Source organism: Strigops habroptila, chromosome 12 (assembly GCF_004027225.2).
Source record: "Strigops habroptila isolate Jane chromosome 12, bStrHab1.2.pri, whole genome shotgun sequence".
NCBI classification, from domain to species: domain Eukaryota; kingdom Metazoa; phylum Chordata; class Aves; order Psittaciformes; family Psittacidae; genus Strigops; species Strigops habroptila.
The window spans coordinates 19,240,164-19,261,487 of NC_044288.2; the positions used below are offsets into that span (position 1 = coordinate 19,240,164).

Below are 21,324 nucleotides of genomic sequence, written 5' to 3' on the forward strand. Positions count from 1 at the left end.
TGCCTGTTCACCATCTTTTTAACATGAATGGTTCATGATTACTGCTTACCCAGGAGCACAGGAAAGATCACACTGATTAGCAGTGGATATAGGTCCTGAACTATGGCAGCATCTGCTTTGGAAGAGGGATGGTAGCACTGTTACCCAGGAGGTAGAATATCAGGGGAGAGCTTTGTAAAGCTGTGGAGTCAGCTGAGATGCAGAAGCCAGGTCTTGCCTGATGCTGCCATTTTTTTCTTGGTTGTTTCAGCTTTCTCTCTCCTCAAGGATCAGGAATGTTTTTCCTCTATGCTGCAAAATCTTCAGGAAAATGAATGTATTGGACTATTTCATTATTCTCTTCCACAACAAAATTAACAGATTGTAGGTCTAGCTGTAGAATTACGTAAGGCAGCCATTCAAATCTGGATTCTTTCTTTTAACTGAAGTAACTATTTTTGGTCACAGTCTAGAAGCTACTTAGGGACTGTCTTCTACTTATTTCATCCCCTGACATAGCAAGGACTCCATCACCATAGAGCTTTTAAGGGCTATCTTGCTGGAGATCATAAGCAATCCTTCTTCATTCCATTTCTCAAAGGGCCCTTATTTAACTATATGCCATTTCTGAACCTAAGCCCAGTGTCAGGGCAAAATGCATGGTAGTTTTGCAGAAGCTGTGATGAGAAAATGTGGAGCTAATTGTTGCTTTAAATTCAGGAATGTCTACAGGTCTTCCAGATTTGCTTAAGCATAACCTGTCCGGCCCTTTTCCATATATGTTCAGCTCCTTTGCACATTCAAATAAATTTGTTATCTAGTTTTTATGGTAAGTATTCTTATAGCGTGGTCTACTAAATAGAGGAGTGACCTCTAAGAACTCATGGATGACACAGGAAAACCACTTCTCTGCCTCTGTTTTTGTCCTCTCAACAACACACCAAGTCATGACTGTATTACATTTATTATTATAAAAACACTTCACATTTTGTAATAAAATGCATAAGAAATTGACACCTTTAAGCTCAAAGGAAATGGACCATTTAATGTAAGAACATGGCTGTGAATTGTGAAGGCTTCATCTTAAGTCTTGTCACCCAAGGTCCATTCCCAGCTAGTGAACAAACATTTGAGCAATCTCACAGTCCATTAACAATAATCTCAGCTATGCCTAATTCCTTGCATTTTGTATATCCTGCAAAAAAATCTCTTTCTGAATTGTTTTACAGCTGACAGTTAATACTTTAACAATTACAGTTCTAGGTATGCTCTTGCTCTGGCTACCAGAAAAGCCAGTGGCAGATATGCTACTTGATTTTGCCTGAGTTGCTTTAAAGTAACATCTTGAAGACTTTAGTTAAAGTAATTATTATAACACACACAAGTTAAACTAGTATTTTCTAAATATAAGGTTATTAAAGAGATCACACATTGTGATAGTAAATAGCCAAATTAATATAGCATGTATAAAAAAATGCTTAAAACCTACTTAAGTCAGAAGCAGCTGTAGATTCATAAAAGCATAGATGGCTTGAATTTAAAACAGTTCAGATTTCACCCCACATTGTGAAGAAAAACTTGGGAAATGGTCTTAGTAGTCAACATTTCTATAAGAAATACCAGTCACCTTTCATTGCATTGCAATAGGTAGTGATGATGGTGACATTTTTTTCCCCCCTGCATCTTGTTGCTCTGCGATACTGAAAGGGATGAATGTATTATGCATATTTTGGTCATTCTACGCTATTTACTTACTGCAATGTGATTAGTGACCTTCATATATTGCTTGTCAAAATCTTCATTATTGAGATCTCCATCAACTACTGAATGTAACCAACTGTGGGGAGGAACATAATTTATACTTGATTGAATGCAGCAACACTACATAGTAATATAGAGAATGTAAGGAAGAAACTGAATTTCTAGATGAAAAAGCAGGGACAAGTTTCAAATTCTAGAACACATATCCTTGAATTTGACTTGTTATATCTATCTCCTTCTGTAGGTATGAAGTAGACTCCACTTATCCCTGAATTATTCTCTCAGTTCTTGTAATTCAGTATTTGCATGTTTCTACTTCGTAAATTCATTTGTCCTTTTCTTAACAGTATCAGGTCAAAACACTGGTTGCATAAAAATAGTGAGCTTACTGTTCAGGGAAACAGACTATAAACTTAATATTGTTATACTTATGAATTCCATATGTTAAAACCTGGAACATTCTGTCATCTCTTTCCAATGCTGTTATTCTGCAAATATCTTTAGTACCAGGATGTAACATCTTTTCCAGGCAGAACTGTAATTTTTAAGTTAGTAAGGTCTTTTTAAGACTTTGATAGTAAAAGCTAGAGTGGGATGTGTTGCTCTAAGACTTAATATAGAATGGATTCTCTTTCTATTACCTCAATAGCATAATACCATTGAAACATCACTAGTACAATTACTCCCTATTACTGTGAAAGAAAAATATCCCTTGATGAAATAAAGTAATTGTGCATTTCTCAGCAACTGTGTGATGCTCATGTAATATTCCTCCAATAAGACAAAACCAGGAAGATCACGAAGTCATGTAATGACAAACTACATGCACACTTAGGAAAAGTCACGTTAGAGATGTTATTGCACTACTCCACATGCCTCTCTCTACTTTTGTAGCGAGCATCATGGTTAAGTATAAATAGGCTTTTAATTTTTCTTATAGTATCCTTCTCCACATGGACTGTGGATCCCATTTCTGAATGTTTCTTCAGAGTGTCACTGCACTTACAGATCGCCGATGACTTCCATGGTTAAAATTGTTCACGTTACCTTTAGTCAGTTTGCCACTGTCCTGTCCAGGAGTTGTTACCCTGCTGGGTACAAGGGGGTAATGGCCACAGAAAGGTCCTGCCGAAGGGTCTGTAGCAGTAGATTCTTCCTCTGCCCACCTATTAAAGAAATAGTAGCCTTTTTCAGGAGTCTGTTTCCTGAGAGGATTCACTTCGGAGGTTGAAAGTCTCTGACTTTCTGTGTCCCTGTGAGACACTGCTGCTGCCACTGGATGTAAAAATGGTGACACACATAAGTGTCTGATGTTTTGGTCAAGATCATCATTAGATGTAGGTGATGGTACAGGTGCACCAGAAGTAGGTTGTTTTCTTGATCTCAGTTTCTGGATTTCCAGGTCCTGTTGCCCTTTAGGAAGTTTATCTAGTTGCTGTGCTTTCAGAATCAGAGATGTTCCAATGGTTCCTCGTAGAGCAAAAATAAAGAACCTGATGAAACAGGAAAAGAATGGATTATTTTACTAGAGGGTTACTTCCATAATCTGCATCACAGAACACAAATCCAGTTGCTAATTTTCCATTGCTCTACAGGCATCTAGTAAGCACCTTATACCTGGGTAGATGAAAGTTGACTCCTGAATCTTAATGCAAGATGTAACTATACACTTATCTTGACCTGTCAAGTCAACTACAAGTATATAAATACTAAATAAATTATAATAGAACCACTTGATTGCTGAACACTATAAGAAAGCTTCACAGAAACTTACCAAGAGGTGCGGTTTTTGAGGATTTTGAGTTATATTTATACTGCTAAAAAAGGCTAAAGAAGGGATCTTGATTTGATAGATATCATGAACCCAGAAATTTAAAAACCTCAGCTTGTGTATTTGCTCAGGAGGCAGTAAAAAAAAGAAAGTGTCCTACCTGCGTTTTGCAGAACAGAGAACTAATATAAGCATATATTGTGTGCAGTGAGAAAGCACACAGCCTCTTTCCATGTCACGTCAGTTTTGTCTGAAAACCAAAGTCTCTTTCAAAGCATCTTTTTAATAGGATTCGACCTTTACATAGATGGCCTCAATATGCATTTTAAAACAAACATGGAGACTCTTTGAAATTGCGTTAAGAAAGCTGCTGTCTTCACATCCCGCTGCTAAATGTATGCATAAATAAGTATAACAAGATTAAAAAACCTAACAAGCTAGACATAGTACAGAAAGGTCTTTTAAGGCAATGGATTTCTCAGGCCTATCTGCACAAGTAGGAGTGGATAAATATATATTTGTTGTGCCTGGGCTCAGGCTGGTTAATCCCACAGCATCTCAGGACTGGGAACTGTTCAGTTGCTAGTTAGGGTTGGGCAGCTGAGAGCACAACCACAATGAGCCCAGGTCTGTCTGTGCAGATCTGGTGTGGATCATATTGTCCTCTCTCCCCTCAAGCTGTCCTCTGTGTCCTCTGTGCAAGCTGCAGGTGGACCAGACAGGAAGACAGAGAAGGGAAGGAGAACTCTGTATTTCGTCCCATGAACCGCTTTCATGCAGGGAGGGCACAGGCAAGCTCCCACGGAGCGCCTGCACTGTCTCAGGAATGTCAGCTAGCACAGAAGGCAGTAGCAAAAGAGAGAACCAAGGAGAGCAAGGATTTTAACAAAACCTCTTAAAAAGAAAACAGAATCTCAAGGCTCCACGGTTTCTGAAGGAGACAGGGAACTGGCAGTGTGGCGAGATGAACAAACTGAAATTAAGTGCACTTTAACAGAAGGTGGTTTCACCACTGCTGTGATACACTGACACAGGTAAATTATAGCAGAAACTGGGGAGTAGATATTCTGTGAAGTGAAGGAGTCTGCGGAAAATAATTTGGGGTACTTACATGTAGGAACTGTAGTTCTCCAACTTTGAAGACAGGAAGATACAGATCTTTAAGCTCAGTATCCTGCTAAGGCAGCAACAATCTTAACCTTGCTAAATTCCCAAGATGGAGATACAAGTTCTCCAACCACGTGTTTAATGCAGCTCTCAGTAGAAAGCTCAGGGTCAAAAATGACACTGTGAATGAGGGCTGATAGGAAAACAAAAATCACACAGGGGCAGAACAGACTGGGAAAAGATGCCCTGCCTAGAACACATGAGACCTTACTGAACTATGCGCTGTTTATCCTGACCTGAAGTTATATAATGCAACATGAAATCATAAGAGCATCTCAACTCAAATGGGGAAATAATAATAATAATTTGAAGAAAAATATTATCTGGTCTTGAAAGGTTCCTTTTTAGACAAAGTTAAGGCTCAGGTTCTAATGCTTTAAAGCACTTGCAGAATCAGATACTAAAAATATTTTCCTGATTCTTGCAATACCAGTGTGCTGCATTACATGACAATTAGAATGAAAAGGACACTACCAAGATAGTGAAACCAAACATTTCTGTCATTATCCAAGGACAAATAAAGATTTTAAATAAGTAGTGAAACTCAGACAAAGCATATCTGCTTAAAGAACGATTAGGATATTAAGTATCAAAAGTAGTATGGTTACCATATACATATATAGGAACAGAATTGTTATGTTTTTCAAACAATTTTTTTCAGCGACCTGTCAAAATAACTCTCTCTCTCCAAATATTATTCAGCCTCAGTTAAAGCTATCTTTATTCTACCTGATTTGCCACACAGAGTAAAACTAAAATTCTGGATGCAGAAAATTATTTAACATAGAAGCATGTTTTTTAATTTGGCCTAGTAATGCACTGTAATGTACTTCAACTGAATACATTCTGTAACTTTCAAAGCATATAGGACTATTTCAAAGACTCACTTTCTGGTCTTGATCAGCTCAACAACATTGTGTTTATGATAGGGAACAATTATGTAACAGATTTGTACTGGTAAACTTTGTTAAGCACTCCAGAAAGAAAGGTTTTCCTGGTGGAAAACCAAAAGCGTTAGATATAAAGTGACTTTTCTAGGGTCGCATAACTGAATAAATTGATGGTTCTTGAACTGCAAAGTTGAACCCAGGCATCTGACTTCCACACTGATCACTTATCTGTGTGCAACACGTGTCCAACATATCACCTATCTGTACCGCAGCGTTACTGTTATTTCACTCAAATGCCTCCAAATCCACAAAATGAAAACTGAGAGGAAAACAGTGCATCATTCAAACCTTGGCAAGAGTGCAATGACGGGGGTAATAAGACAAAGTAAATAGAAGGTGGGGTCTGAAAGCTGTCTCTCCATAATCCAGTAGGGATTGGCGGGAGGGTTGCAGAGCACGCAGGAGGCATTGTAGATCAGAGAGAAGACCAGGTAGAACACCACACTGCCGATCATCGTTACCAAGTGGAACAGCGTCTGTAAGCAGAATGCACAAAATGACAGTGATGCTTGTGACTGTGGGTAAAAGGACATATGGGTGTAAAGTCAGATTAGAAAGAACATATCCAATAGTGCATCTGCTACCTACTTTTTCGAACACAGAATTCAGGTAGATGACTCTGATAGACAATGTCTACACAGTATGCTGTGTTCACAATAGAAAAATAGTCAGCGTGAACAGGACAGGTCAAACACATACCCATGTTTTCATTTCTAGAGCCTGGTGCAAGAGAATGGTCAGGAGGGAGATGGTATTCATGGGGTTTCCAAAGGAAAACACATCTATATCAGAGTCCTCATAGGTCTAGAAAAAAGGCAGGTAGACTGTGATGAACGCTGACAATTCAGAAATGAATTTATCTGGGTTTTTTTAAGGAGGATAGGAAAATGAGAATATTAATGACCCTGGTACTTACCAAGTAGGGGACAAAGAAGCAAACGAGGCTCTGATAGAAGGCATCCAACATTGTAATAATAAAAGTTGATAGGTTGTATATCTGTAGGAGTTTATAGATAAGAGTCATTATGTGGGAAACACATCTCTAGGCTGTCCTGAAGACATAATTGCTGTCGGTTTTTCTTCTATTCATACTACTGATTCTAGCTAACTGGTCTTTCTTCATGAGTAAACGCCTCCTGAGCAGCTGATTTAGACCAAACACTTATCTCTGAAAATTCTTTTTTGCTATGTTAACTGAAGACAGACCTTTACTAAAGACGGACCTCAGGAAGATTAGCCAGTCAGCTAGGAGTCTTATAAGCTGAGTGTCATGAATGTCTCCCACCTCCCCAAAGGACCCCATTCCTCAAATATTTTTTCAAACAAAGATCTTACTAGAGCTATAGAATTGGTCAGATACCCTTTCTGTTAAGGTTCCTTCTACTGAAACATCTATTTTGTGCCATTTTAACTTGATTACTTGTCATATTTAAACTTATCTAGTGACCTGTGGGACCACAGCTCCTGTGGAGTGGGGTGCATTATTGGAGTGAGAGAAGACTGGACTCATGTAGTTGTAATGCAGACAAAATGCCAAAACAACAACAATAAGCTCTTCAAAATGATAAAGAACATATATTTTGCACATATATGAGGTCCAAGAGTTCCTAAGAAAAGTAATGAAAAGTTCTAAAAGCCTCAAATTCTGCACTCCCTTGCCTTTGTTTATTAAACTATCATTAAACACAGTGTGAACCTCCAGTGTTCATCAGTGCCAAAAATCACAGTCCAGGATAATGAAAGTAGATATTAGGAGAAAAAAAAGCAAATTCCTAATCACCCTGCAATTTCGCAATTTTAAACTAAGATAACTCTAAATTTTGCTCATTAACGTTCTCATAATTTCATATTACAAATGTTAAGACAATTGGGAATAAGTGCTACTGTACTGTATGTATCTGCAAAACCAGGTATGTCTGTCTGTATATGTGTCCTCCTCGCAAACATACAGATATCAGACTGGTTCTTGAAACCTGATAGGCAAACTGAGGTAAAATCATATCCTATTTCATGCATATTTTCTGAGGGTTATCAACACTGAGTAGTCAAAGTAAAAGAAGTAAATAAATGAAACAGTTCATGCCTGTAACAGCCTGGACACCGAAATGTGACAAAATCCTTTAAGTATCAACAGGTGTATTTCTGAACTTGAGAGCAGAAAAAACCCCTGTTGTGTTGTTTATTGATTTAAGGGTTTGTGTTTCAAATCACTTTGCTGTAATCTTTTTAAAAAGCTTTTCTTCTTCAGTAGGTTGAGACTGCTCAAAGCACCGAATCTGAGCAGAGATTAATCATGGACCAGCAAAACTGTTTTAGCCTTATTTGTTACATTTCTTATCTTGTTTTGTTATTTCTCCCTATGCCTTCGCTGAGAAATTTTCTATCAATGTGGTGTGTACATACACACACACACACACATTTGCTCCATCATCTCCTCTTCAAATCAGAAACACCAAACACAGGGCTGATTCACTAGCACATCACTTACTATAATGCAGCGTGCTGGTATCAAACTGGATTGCTCCCTATATTTAATGGCAGAATAAACCTTCCCATTTACTTCTTCCAACTATGGAACAAGCACCCAGCCTCACTTCCAGGAAGTAACTTCAATCATATATTCCTTACCAGTTCTTCTGACAACTACAATTACACCTTCTTTTAGTGGACATCGGTAAACTGGAAACCATAAATAGATCATTTGGTTCCAAATAAGTCTCTAATTCCCTCCTCAGAAAACCAAGACACCTGCAGTTCTTTGGCTTATCAAGCAGCTATTTCAACAATCAAGACATACCTCTGAATTTTGTCCATTCTTATACAACTCAGGCAAACCTAGAAGTGTTTCTGCAGAAACATCTCTATCCAGAACTCCAAAGAGAAGAGGGGGCACTGAGGTGAAGAAGAGATTGAAAAAAATCATCTGCCAGTAATCTATCATTGTGCTGCCTGAGAATCCGCAGAAGAACTGGTACCAGAAGAGCAGGTTGACATAGCTCTGTGTAGAAACAAATACAAACACAATATAGAATCACAGAATAGTTAGGATTGGAAAGGACCTTAAGATCATCTAGTTCCAAACCCCTGCCATGGACAGGGACACCACACACTAAACCATGTCACCCAAGACTCCATCCAGCCTGGCCTTGAACACTGCCAGGAACGGAGCGTTCACAACTTCCTTGGGCAACCCATTCCAGTGCCTCACCACCCTCACAGTAAAGAACTTCTTCCTTATATCACACCTAAACTTCCTCTGTTGAAATTTGAACCCATTACCCCTTGTTCTGTCACTACAGTCCTGAACGAAGAGTCCCTCCCCAGAATCCTTGTAGGCCCCCTTCAGACACTGGAAGGCTTCTATGAGGTCTCCATGCAGTTTCTCTTCTCTACGCTGAACAGGCCCAACTAAACTATCCTCTTACAAGCTGAACCGTGAATCCCCACACGAGCAGAAGCAAATCCTTCAGGCTGATATGATTTCATTTCTCTGGGTTGTGGGAGTTTTGAAGCTGCACCTTTTCTGGGGCCTCTCCTTTACATCCTCTTCCTTTCCCTACGCTGTTCCTAGACATTGCAGCTGATCTGGACTTTAGTTTGCAATGCATAGATGATCTATGTCTCTCATAGTTTCACCTATGAGGTTTATGTAGTACACTGATTATTAACAGAGTCTCCCAAGAATATGTTATTTTGGTTACAGGTACCATCAGGAGACAGTTCTGCACTTTATTTCATAAAGCAGTATGTACTAAGGATTGTCTTCACACTGATCCACCATGATACAGCTTTCTAAAAGCCATTAAGTTTGTTTAAGAACATATCTTAGAATAATTAAGTAACTGTTCACAGCTCTGAGCACCAGATTTTAAAATCCTTTTGCAAACTGCTTGTCCAGGCAGAATCAAAGGTCTCCTGTGCCCTAATGGTACTGGAGAGATAATAGAACAGCAGCATCCCAGACTGGAGAGCTGTTTTGCATTGAAGATGACTATCCTTTGAACTCTAAAAGGATGCCCAATCAAGAAAAAAGAAGTTTCCATTTCCACTATAAATTTTAACAGTGATAAGAAGCAATCTTTATTTATAATTATATACATAAATAAAACCCAACCCAGATACTTTGAATTCTAAGTAAACAGTCTTTCATGCTCAGAGTGTATTTCATGTCAAATAGACTTGGTTGCACAGTCTTGTAGAAACTGTATTACTATCAGGTTTTTCCACTTTACATTATTCTTCAATGCACAGCTCATTTGCATATACATTAAATTTTTAATAAAAATGCCAGATATGACCACATCATTACTTGCAAGTGGTTCCTATCACATTAAATTCAAAAATTCAGAGGTTTCACAGGCAAACAATTCTTAGTGCAGTGTCATCTTATATATTCCAGCACTAATAATCTGCTGTTCCTTATGCAAATTTTATTTTGAGGCTCATGGGTATTATTAATAAAGTTTCTTGAACTACCCTATAAAAGTTACTAAGCCTGGAGTCTTTTTCCCTCTGGAATAATGCTATTTCAAAATATATTTAGAACCCATATTTTCCTCAGTACTTTCTACAGCACATTACTAAGAAGGAGGTAGCATGTTAAAAACTTGCAAACTGAAGAAACAGGAACTCTAGTTTCATAAAAAGTAAGAACCAAAACCAAACCAACTGACCAAAAAATCCCAGTCCTGGGCTTAACCCTTGCTAGGATGAAAATTTCCAGAGTTTGAGTAGTCTTACCACATTTTTGTAGAAAAAGTAAATCACCATCTTTGCCAGGCGAGCATAACACCAATGTCCATGGACAAGAAGCAGTTTTTTGAGATGCTTAAATCGGGATATTGCAAAGTCACTCGCCATGACTGCCTTTGGTAAAAAAAATAGAAGTTAATTTACAGTATGTCCTTTCCCAATCAACATAATGAAATCTGAACATGGACACTGAAATGATTTCCTACTGTTGAATATTGTAGAAAAAAACCCAAACCCAATAAACCCAAACCTTGAGAAAATAATTGGAACTTTCTATCCCTGCAGAGCAGTCTATCTTAGAAGAATGAGGAAGAGGGATACATAGGAAGATATTCGGGGCACAAACCACTGAAAGAGAATCAACGAAACCTGGAAATGCTATAGCAGAGAGGATTCGGAAGCCAGATGCTGACCTAACACTGGACAAGCATCTGTTAATTTTCCAGGCTTATGAGCAAACGCACGTTTGTCCATGCATGGTAATTGTTGGCTCAAAACACTCTCTTTTGGCTGAACCCATAATTACAAACTGCATATTAATTTACAACAGTAATGATGCCAAATTACATTTTTAAGATGACACTTGAGTATAGGGCTCCTATGAAACTTATTAAGCAGCAAGAGACCATGTGACAAATGAGAAAAGGAAATAAACTGAAGGCATACTTGCATGCCTTCTTGGCCAGATATTCCAATTCCGATATCAGCTGCTTGAATCATGCTTACGTCATTTGCACCATCACCTAGAATGGGAAGACAGGAGGGAACAATAAAGGTGCAAGAAAGGGTCCTTAATACAAAATACCTATATCAGAACAAGAAAAACCCCTTAGCTATGCTGATAAACAAAGGCTATTCTGTACTACCTTGCATCTTAGGTTTGAGATACTTATGGTAACTCATCATCAGCAGCAAACAATCATGACTTCTAGGCTCTTATCTTGGTTGGAACATCTTCTTTCTCAGAAGACCTGGATCCACCAGGGCTAACCCCAACACTGGGACCATCTGCGTGGTGGTATAGACACCCCAACACCATCTACATCTGCATTGTTTTATGTTTCTGCTTAGTGAATTCCTTATGCTCAGCAACATGCTTTGCAGCACCCCACTTCACTGAGTTCTCTAAATTATACGATAAATTTGGTTGCTGCTGACACTGTAACAAGCCAGTTTCAGGAGTTATTCTGCTTATTTCAACTTGCAGCCATGTGTTATATACATAACCAAATTTCCATGGAAAGAACAGCCATGGTTTTTGCCTGCAATGTGGAGATTTTGAATTAGGTTAGCTGGCAAAGCAAAATAAATGAAGCGGAAGGCTGAAATCTTGTATTTTGAACTCTAAGGCAAAGCAAGAAATTTTAAAATACATCAGATGCTTCCTTTTCTGTTTGGTCCAGAGAGGTGTATTTTTTAGTTTTAAGTCTTAAAAATCAATTCTGCAAGGATTTTAGTGGGAACACTTACCAAAAGTGAAGCAGGAAACTTAAAGCATTTCACATTATTTGGAAGTGAAAAGCAAAAGGTTTGGTGTTTAATACCACTCTTGGGATAACTCTGTTTTCATCAGTTCTGATAATCTGACAGGAAAAGGGCTTTATGAAAAGGCAAAACAGTGACTACTACTGACTGCTTTCCATGCCCAAAGGAATGTGTACATACATTTGTACTGGTGAACATGAAAGGTACTGCCGGGATATTCTGAATTTGAAGTGCCTTCATCTTGTTTAAATGGGGGACAGGTTTGCTCAGTGAAAGCTGAAGAAGGACTTTTATACGATTTTTGATCAGGAAAGAGTATTCAATGATGTTTTCCCACTGTATTTATCTGAGGCACAAGGAATAATGCACACAATATATTCCACACACTTCCATATCTGATAAGGAAAAAGCTTCCCCTTTTCTCCTGTGAGATTCAGAATGGAGGTACCTATTGATAGGGTCATCACTTTAAGCTGCCTCCGGACAAGCTTGGCCACCATGCTTTTCTGAAGAGGTGTGGAACGGCAGCACAGCACTGAGTGGCAGTGTTTCGTCAGTGCTAGGAACTTCTCCTCCAGACCCCCCTGGAAGATGACGTTCAGTGTCCGTCCATCAATCACCAGCCCGAACTCAGGGCCTGGGGCCTCAGAGGATGCAAAAGATGCTGGGATAATGCCAAAAAATTTCCTCCGTGGTTTTTCAACCTCATAGTTCTTCCTAACCTCTTCCAAGGTTAAATTCAAGAGAGATTCACAAGTTTCCTGTGAGAAAACAGAAGTAGTTCTAGAAATAGTTATCTCCATCTCCCTTTACAGCATAGCACCTTACAAAGTGTATATTTGTATAATCACGCCAGTGGGTTTAAGCCTATCAGGTAAACGTTAGAGAAAACCAAGAAACTCACTGATTCATCAGATTGGAGATTATTTCAATGACATTGTCAAATCCTTCAGTGAAACACCGTGGATCTTATCAGCTGGCTAACTGTAGTAAGAAATTATTTTAAAAGAAAATAATCTTCCCATCAGGAGGATATATTTGTATTTGCAATGCTGAGAGTTGAGAAATTTAAAAAAATTCCTTTTTTCTAAAGGACATTTTCATAATCTAGTTCTGACATGAAAGGCGTGAGGTATTGCAGCATTTACTTCCCTCAGAAATAAACTGGTAGAGAAACAAGAGGTTCGGATTTTCAAAATTACTTGGTAGCTTTGACAGTTTGGCCTTTTCTAGGTAGCAAATCAAGTGTGTGTCACAGTTAAGGACAGAAATAAAGCTTCACATTGCCCAGCACTGTGCCACAAACACAAACTAAGTCTTTTCCTCTTCGCAGATCTGCCTCATTTTTGCATCTAAAAGTCCCCTTTTAGATGCAAACAACTGGAATTAAGTTAGTCAAATACAAAAAGATTTAAGGGGAGTGCTTTTACCTCTCCTATACAGATCTAATATGGCACACTACTATCAGAGAAAATCCAGAATGATCTGAAAGTATTTTTGGTGCCTGTTAGTACTAAAAGTCCTCCTTCCATGGCATGGCACTGAATACCTGAGGAGCTAATCACTCCCTGTTCTACCTTTTCTGTCAGCTTTATTGAGAGATGATTCAGTTCTAAAATGTTATTTTCACTTTATGTTGCATAAGGTACATGTGTAGGATGTTTGCAAGATTTAAATTACACTTAAGTGGGAGGTTCTGGAATCAAATGTACCTCTGACATCTAATAAAAAGCTGCATCTAGCCTGCACACTTAAAACCTATAAAAAAATATCAAAGCAGCATCATCTTTCCATGAACAAACCAAAAATTGTAGTGGAAATTCCTGCTTTGCCTTGGCTTTCTTTTTTAAATGAATCCCCCAAACTACCTCCTTGTGTTGGTGCTTCCTGGAAGATATTTAATTTTCAGTGTTTGAATAAGCTGCTGGGCTCTGGGGGTAAAGAGAGTCCCTTCCCACTGAAGCCAGTTCAAGGGTTAGTTCTGGCTAAATTAATGAGTTAAACGTTTTGTATGCATTATTTGTTTTTCCCTGCTGCTGCCATTAGGAGACCCTTTCAGAACCAGTGTCCTCAGCTTCATTCTGAAAGGGAGGGAAATAAATCTTATTGTGGAGCAACTCCAGTGCCCACTAAACCACATGTATTCACACTAGCGCCCATATGTGAGCAGCTTGCATCTGAGCCTGGATCAAGGGCCATATAGGGTGCTATAGGTAAATGCACACGCCTCTGATTCCAGGAGCCAGGGTGGTCCCGCCTGCAGCACTTCTCTGACAGAAACCATCTTCTAATTTCCATCCTAAATATATTCATTCTGCTTTCCATTAAAGCAGATATGCGTATCAAATGAAATTACACATTGAAGCAAGGAATGTATTCTGTGCCAAATTCCTTATCATCTTTGCGTGTTTCCCTATTTCCATGACATTAAAAGAGACAGACATTTGCATAGGATTTTATTCTTGTTTGGAGAGCTACTAACTGCAGACAAAAGCATTTAGAAAGTAGGCCATCTAACTGCTCTATACAATTGTCTATCACAAGAAAAACGGTCAGCATTTTAACTATATTTAATTAATCCTCACAATAGCTTTATAGAGAAACGTGAACTTGTGCCACTAACCCCTCTTTTGTGGGGAAAAAAAAGCTGAGGTAACCAAGATCTTGTTGAGGCTTGTCTTATGTAACTCCTGATACTGCTGAGTATGGGCCACAAGTGTAGGCTGCATAGAAAGGACAGAGCAGCACACTATCAAAAGAGCAGCGGCTGCTGCCTGGAGAACCCCTGGGCATCCAGAGCTATATGAGAAATGAGAAGTCACTAGCAAGTAAATAAAGAAGGGCATCACAGCTGGCATTTTGGACCCTGCTTTTGGGTTTTAGAAATGATCTCGACTAACCTCTCCTTAGCAAACAGGTCTGGTTTAACCATAATGTCTGATCTCGCTCTCCCCTAAATCCATCTCACAAAGCTATTTCTCCCACCAGGATGCCCGGAGGGGTGAGATGTTAGGCTGTACACAGTGGTGACCATTTTGCTTTCAGAAAGCAAAGTGTGGTTTTCCTGATACCCTACATTCACAAACCTGCTTCACAAACTGTAAAAGCCAAGAATGTTTTTCCAATGTCTTTTACTCTCACCATCCTCAATGGCATTTATCCTCTTTGAAGGTTAAGACTCTTCTTTTCTCTCTTCCATTCATACAGTTTCAGGAACAGCCATAGATTACACCACACACTTTTCACTGTATTTCAGTGAGGCACAGGAGCTGACAGATGCCCCTTGAAGTGATTACCCTCATTTTGGAGTATGTTTGCTTTGTCTATTGCCTTTTTTATTGCCCAGGGAAATTCAGGGAATATCTGTACACATCAACAACTACATGCATCACCAAGGAATGTCAAGAAAGTGACTGTTTTTTAACTGGCCCACAAGAACTGTATTCAGGTTTCCAAGAATGTGAAATGATGCTTACTCAAAAAATACAGATTAAATTGTTCACTAATAAATTTCTAATTAAGTCTAACCCTATTAGGGAACATGCAACTAGAAAGTTCTGAATTTAATTGAAACTACACCTGCATACCTTTTCCAGACTGACTCACACAGTACTTTCCAAATGTCTTCCTACAGGTACCACGTAGGGTTAAAATATCATTGTAACTGAAATTTCCATTGCAAGATCAAAACCCAGATATCAATATTATTAAGAACTCAAACACTTAACTTTTTTAATGAATATTTTCATTTGGAAAAATCATTGTATTTTAATTGAATAAAACTCTACCTAACTGTGGTGTATTTAGATTCATCGTGTTACATGTGATCTAAAGGGTTTCTGGCCTAATGCTGCTATGTAGGCTTTGGGTTGGCTGTTTTGTGTTGGATACAGTCTAAAGCAAAACACTGCCAAGCTGCAAGACACAAAGAGAGGGAAAGATAGTAAATTCTGTGTGTCTCTCTACTCACCTTACTTTCCGTGTTAATGGTGAAGACAGTGTCTCTTTGGTTCAAGAGTTTACAGGAATATGCAATGTTAACTGCTGTTTCCTGTTTGTCTCCTGTCAGCACCCAGATTTGTATTCCGGCTTCTTGAAGAGCTGCGATAGTGTCAGGCACTCCATCTTGCAGTCGATCTTCAATCCCTGTTGCTCCTGGGCAAACAGGAAAAGAAGTAAACTAGTTTTCTTTCATTCGGAAATCATGTTGCTATTTTCTTTTTTAAGAGGAGGTCTTTGACTTCCAGTCGTGATCCTGAACTTATCAAGAGCTGAGCCAAGATATTGTCCAGCAAACAAACACACAGGTGCAAGATCTGCATTTGGATTAAGATCTGAATGTGTCAGCAATCAAGTTCTGGCATTTCATTTTACTCATTGCTAGAACAATGCATTTCATTTATTTTTAATAATCCAAAATGACAATGTACTGGCAGAGAAATTACACCATATGCATTTTTTAAGTACTGCATTAAGTCCCATCAAAGCAACCAGAAGATGAACTTCGACTATTTAAATGAATGCTATCCCTATTGTCAAGTCAGATGCTTCACCTATCAAAGAGAGAAGCACTGGAACAGTAAGTTTTCTTTTTGAAAATGCACAAACTTAGAAGCAGATGCAAACACTCATCCTGATGACAGGTCACCATCTGTGTGTTACAATAATTCTCCTCTTATCTCTTCCACTAGAGGTCAGTTTGAAGATGCAGCAACTCTGATATGTTAAACATGGATATTGATTTAAGCTAAAAGAACATTTTTTGTGAAATTAAGAATGAAAGCACACAAGATCCTTAAGAGTTGGCAAAGGTAACAGATTCTGACAAGATCAACATTACCTCTTACATGGTTCTGCTTATGGCATTTACTGTTATTACTCTAATTTTTTAAATCACTACAGAGATTATGAGAAGCCATAATGCTAATAGCTTGCAATCACAGAAATTCAGAATAATGAAGTATGGGCACAGATTGTATTCACAAAGATGAGACTGAGACAACTCCAAAAATCAAAGTCCTAAAGAGCAAAATGTTTGGAAACAAAATGAATTACTCCATAATTCAAAGAATAGTGTTAGGTACGATGGTGATGGATGATGCACAAGTGCCAATGAACGTAAGCTTTAACATGAAATATTCTTTTACAGAGTGCAGAGAGCAAACATGACAATACAACAGCAGCAGGAATTCAGTAGCAAAAATGTCTACATGTGTAAGTTACCATTTTTTATAATACAGTTAATTTATAGTAATTTAAAGGTTTATCTAAGGACACAGACACATGATTGAATTATGGGAACTTCATTATCTACTGTGTCAGCTGAGCCACAGTAACAGCTGATGTACATGGATTTTGCTCCTGGCACGTGATAGTTTCAGTACACTTTTTCAAAGTTAACGCTGCTCAAAATGTTTAGACACTGTCATTGGTCTGTATACCCTAGCCCTGAGATTTCCAAACCTCAGAGGAAGGCTTTTTGATATAAATTAGTATAAGGTGTTGTCTGTCTGATTGCCAAGAATATCACAGGAAAGCAAGTGAGATACTTCATGCGATGTCAATTCTTATTTTTAGCTACCCAGCAAGGTGAGCTTGGTCTCCAGATGCTGTGCTGTCTCCATTAACAGCTCATCTCTGTTGTCAATTGCAGCTTCTGCCTCCCGACGAAAATTGGCCCATTTCTGAAAGTCATCTTCATTCAAGACCTGAATAATACAATTCAAACAGAGCTCATTTAAAATTTAAATAAGAGAAGAATGCCAACATTCTGGATCACGAAGACTTAACTCCTATCCAGGCTGGTAAAGTTCTGTGTTGTCTTCAAAAAAACATAAACTTTTCCAAGAGAAGACTGCATGAACTAGTAGTAATGAGAAAAACAGACCTGCCTTCCTGTTTGTATACATGGCCTACAGCTGAGACTTTAAAAAAGTGACCCAGAGAAACTCTTGAACACCCAGCCCTTCGTTAGCACTCTGAAGTGGAAAACACGGTTTCTGAAGGTTGCTCTAGGTTTCTGCAGATCTTGAATATGACCCGTGTGCTGCACATAGGCAACTTCTGTATTACAGTATCAGGCTAAGATGTACTAACCCAGTCTGAGAGCAAGATTTTTGAAAGCTGAATGCTAAGCAAAACAGAAATAGGTTGGCTCCTCTGTGGGCTTTTTATTTCTTGCTTGAAATCATTGTAGAGAAGGTCAGCTAAAGTTACCGTAAGAGAAACAGAAATTAATGTTTTCGAGGCTGACCAAAAATCCATCATCTGCTCACAGTGAGGAAAAAGGAAAAAGACTGCAGAGCAACCAAATAGAGGGACAAAAAGATGGTCTGTGTCTGACTTGTTCTTTGAAGCACAAAGACTTATAACCACTATATTTTTCTAATAAATCTATTGACATGTACAGAGCAAAGCTGTCAACAGTATTAGGCTAATGCCCTCCTACCTTCTTAGCTATGCACAGAGTTCGTAGGCCATCACGGGCATAGTAGTCCAGATGCTTCTGTGTTTTTTCTTTTATTCTTTTCATTTTCTTCTCTTTGCTAATGTCATCTGTGAAACACAAGGAAAAAAATCCTTATTTTAAGCAAGACCATTTCAGATCTAATGGCCTAAGGTTAAAAAGGAGTGGGCATTAGTGAAAATTGGATTCCAATATAACAGCAATTCCTTTAAAAGCCCAAAAATGTTGGCAGTGCATAAGCTGAAAGCTTGCTAAAGACACTTGTTTCCCTTAAGATAACATTGCTTGGATTTTTTTGTTTATTTGTTTGTTAATGTTATAGCACTCTTGCTGACAAGCTGAAATACGATGGTCAGGCCCTTATGACAGTATTATTGCAGAGTACACAACCCACATGGGTTGGCACTGTCAGTGAATTTTAATTAGCCCATTCCATATTCTGAGCACTACTCAGGTTAAATAAATACCTCACTTTTGATCTGCAAAGATAACACTAGAGAAAGCTGCTTCTTTTTTTATACTTCTAATGCCTAGATATATTTCATGCAGAAAAGAGTACTGCAAACTTCTTGTGCTTCTTTAGAAAAGACACAACAAAAATACCTCATCAGCTAATTACCTTTGGCAGAGTCTTCCAGCATGTCCATTATAACAGAGTCAGCTCCTTTTGTGTAGACAACAATCTCCTTGGTTAGAGGGTGTCTCACCACTACAGACATCCTTTTCCTTACTGAGTCAAATCCCAAAGTGCAGAGAATATCGAAAGTCAGGAGCGTGCCTTGTGGCAACCGTACTGTCACCTGTTCAGGAGTTCGGGACACTAAAGTAAAACCGTATGCCTGGGCAGCATAGACAAGTGCTGCCTCATCTGGGCTCTCAGCCTCATAACAGAAGTCTGTTGGCAAAGAGCTGTTCGTCACAGATTTAAAAACTTCATCCAAGGAAGCACTACCGATATCTGTGCTGTCCTTGCCCTGGAGTTCATCGCCTCTACCGCTGGCACAGCAGTCATTGCCATTGTCACAGCAATCCAATGCAGCAAGCTGCTCTTCTGTGTTCCTTGCACTGAAACTAGCACCTAGATCTGAACTAGACTGAGATGATGAAAAAGACTGGCTAAGGCTTGCTAATTTTAGCCGCTGAAATATTTGGTGAATCTTCTCCAGGGTGATTCCTGAAGGTTTTATTGGTGGTGGGACTGTGACCTAGAAATATGAGAAAACCTATGATTAAAAAATAAATAAATGTGAACTACAAGATACTTTTCAAAACCTCAACATATTTTTCCGTTTCTAAATAATGATAATGAGAAAATCAACTTTTTTTCTATTTTTTTTTTTTTTCTATTTAACCGTGATGGGGAATTCAGTAGAGGAGTCACAGGTGAGTTAGCATCCAAAGTTGATGGTGATTTGTATCTCTACCTCTGAAGCAGAGACAGAATCAAACCCCTTGTAGTTCTGTCAATAGCCTGGGAGATCAGAGAAAACCCAGTATATTCAACATATTTCTTATAGCATATGTAATAGAAAATCTAAAAGAAAAAATGAAGATACGTGGTAGCCATAGCTATTCGTCAAACATAAAAAGCCATGTTAGGAAGAGATATTCACAGGCAGGGAAACAGTAGATATAACAAAAAAGGTTAAAGAACTAGAGGAGAACTTCCAAACAAATTATTTTTCACCATTTCAGGTTTCACAGAACACTGCATTATGTTGTTAAATGGAAGCATAATCAATTTTCCTCATATACTTGAAGTTAGATTACCCTTTGTCTTGGCTCAGTAGCTGTGGAGACCAGGACTGTATTGCAGATGGCAAGGGCAAGAAAAAAGTCAGTGAGGGATGTGGAAGTCTTCATATGTATAAAAGGAGAAAGGTTTTCAGTCTGGAGTGCAGCTTCTCTCACTCGCCTCAGCAGCCTGCTATCAGGAGTCACATCCTTTTCCTGGAAGAGAAATTACTTAATGAAGATTTTTCCCATTTGCCCTTATCCTTAAGGAATAACTACCAACTTGAGAGCTGCTTCTTGCCTCTTACTGAATTTACGCCTAGAATTACATAAGGTAAACACCTTTTGTACTTAACATCTAGGGAAAAAGGATACATTTCTAAAAGTTGTATAACTAGATTATTTGAATGAAATACATCTTGAAATAGAAGATGATTTCAGAATTTAATTTCTTTTGAGGTCTACTGAAAATCAAGAATAACCTATACTGCGTCCCCTAACTTTGAAACTGCTGACTACTGAATTAAAGAGCATTCCAAATAGATGTGTACTTGGGATATCCTATTTCAGTTTGGGAGCTGATTGTTATTTCAACAGAGAATACTGTGCTTATGGCTTACAGCAGTAATGGTTACAGCAGTATCACTTTTACAGTATCTCTTTTACGGCAGTATCACTTTTTGTTTCCAGAGTAATTTTGCTTTGTGCCCAGAAGAAGAAGCTGTCTCAAACTGTTTATCTTCAGTTTTTACAATACATACATACATACTTCATTTGTTCCTGAAATGTTACTGTAATTTTACTACCACACTTTTTCTAATCAAACTTAAATTTGCAAGCCAAACTACTTAATGTCATTTACCTATGATTTAATTTGATGTAGGGCTATGGGAGTATTACTTTTAATGGAAATTTCATGTTAGCAGAGCCATAGTTAACAATTGCTTCCAAATTTAAGAGAGACTTTCTTGTGAGCCAACACTTTCGGATGCCTTCTTTAAGGAACTGCCAACGTGATTTACCTGCTTTCTAGTTCATCTCAGCTATTACCCTCTCATCCTTCAATCTGGCACAGTTTTCCTAAGTTCCATATATATGCAACAGAAGTCAGGCATTCACCTTCATGGCTGTGTTTTGCTGAGCTCAATATGTTGCATAGTAATTCCTGCTTGCTAAAGTGAATAGTGGTTCTTAAATCATCCTAATAATTACAAATAAATCTACTGTTCATTTTGCAGCACAGAGCTCAGTTGAAATCC

General features: G+C 38.4%; 1 protein-coding gene across 1 annotated transcript in view; it reads right to left on the reverse strand.

Moving 5' to 3' along the window:
* Nucleotides 1–924: 924 nt before the first annotated feature.
* ATP10B (ATPase phospholipid transporting 10B (putative)) overlaps nt 925–21,324 on the reverse strand; it is a 54,406-nt gene continuing 34,006 nt past the window's right edge. Inside the window, exons 11-23 of the mRNA XM_030504881.1 lie at nt 20,102–20,281; nt 18,951–19,536; nt 18,314–18,420; nt 17,447–17,573; nt 15,836–16,020; nt 12,314–12,626; nt 11,047–11,123; nt 10,369–10,494; nt 8,426–8,626; nt 6,545–6,625; nt 6,328–6,432; nt 5,917–6,104; nt 925–3,233 (exon numbers count right to left, since the gene is read on the reverse strand). Coding sequence (XP_030360741.1) covers nt 2,726–3,233; nt 5,917–6,104; nt 6,328–6,432; nt 6,545–6,625; nt 8,426–8,626; nt 10,369–10,494; nt 11,047–11,123; nt 12,314–12,626; nt 15,836–16,020; nt 17,447–17,573; nt 18,314–18,420; nt 18,951–19,536; nt 20,102–20,281 — 2,784 coding nt within the window. The 3' untranslated portion in view covers nt 925–2,725. The remainder of the gene's footprint in view (nt 3,234–5,916; nt 6,105–6,327; nt 6,433–6,544; nt 6,626–8,425; nt 8,627–10,368; nt 10,495–11,046; nt 11,124–12,313; nt 12,627–15,835; nt 16,021–17,446; nt 17,574–18,313; nt 18,421–18,950; nt 19,537–20,101; nt 20,282–21,324) is intronic.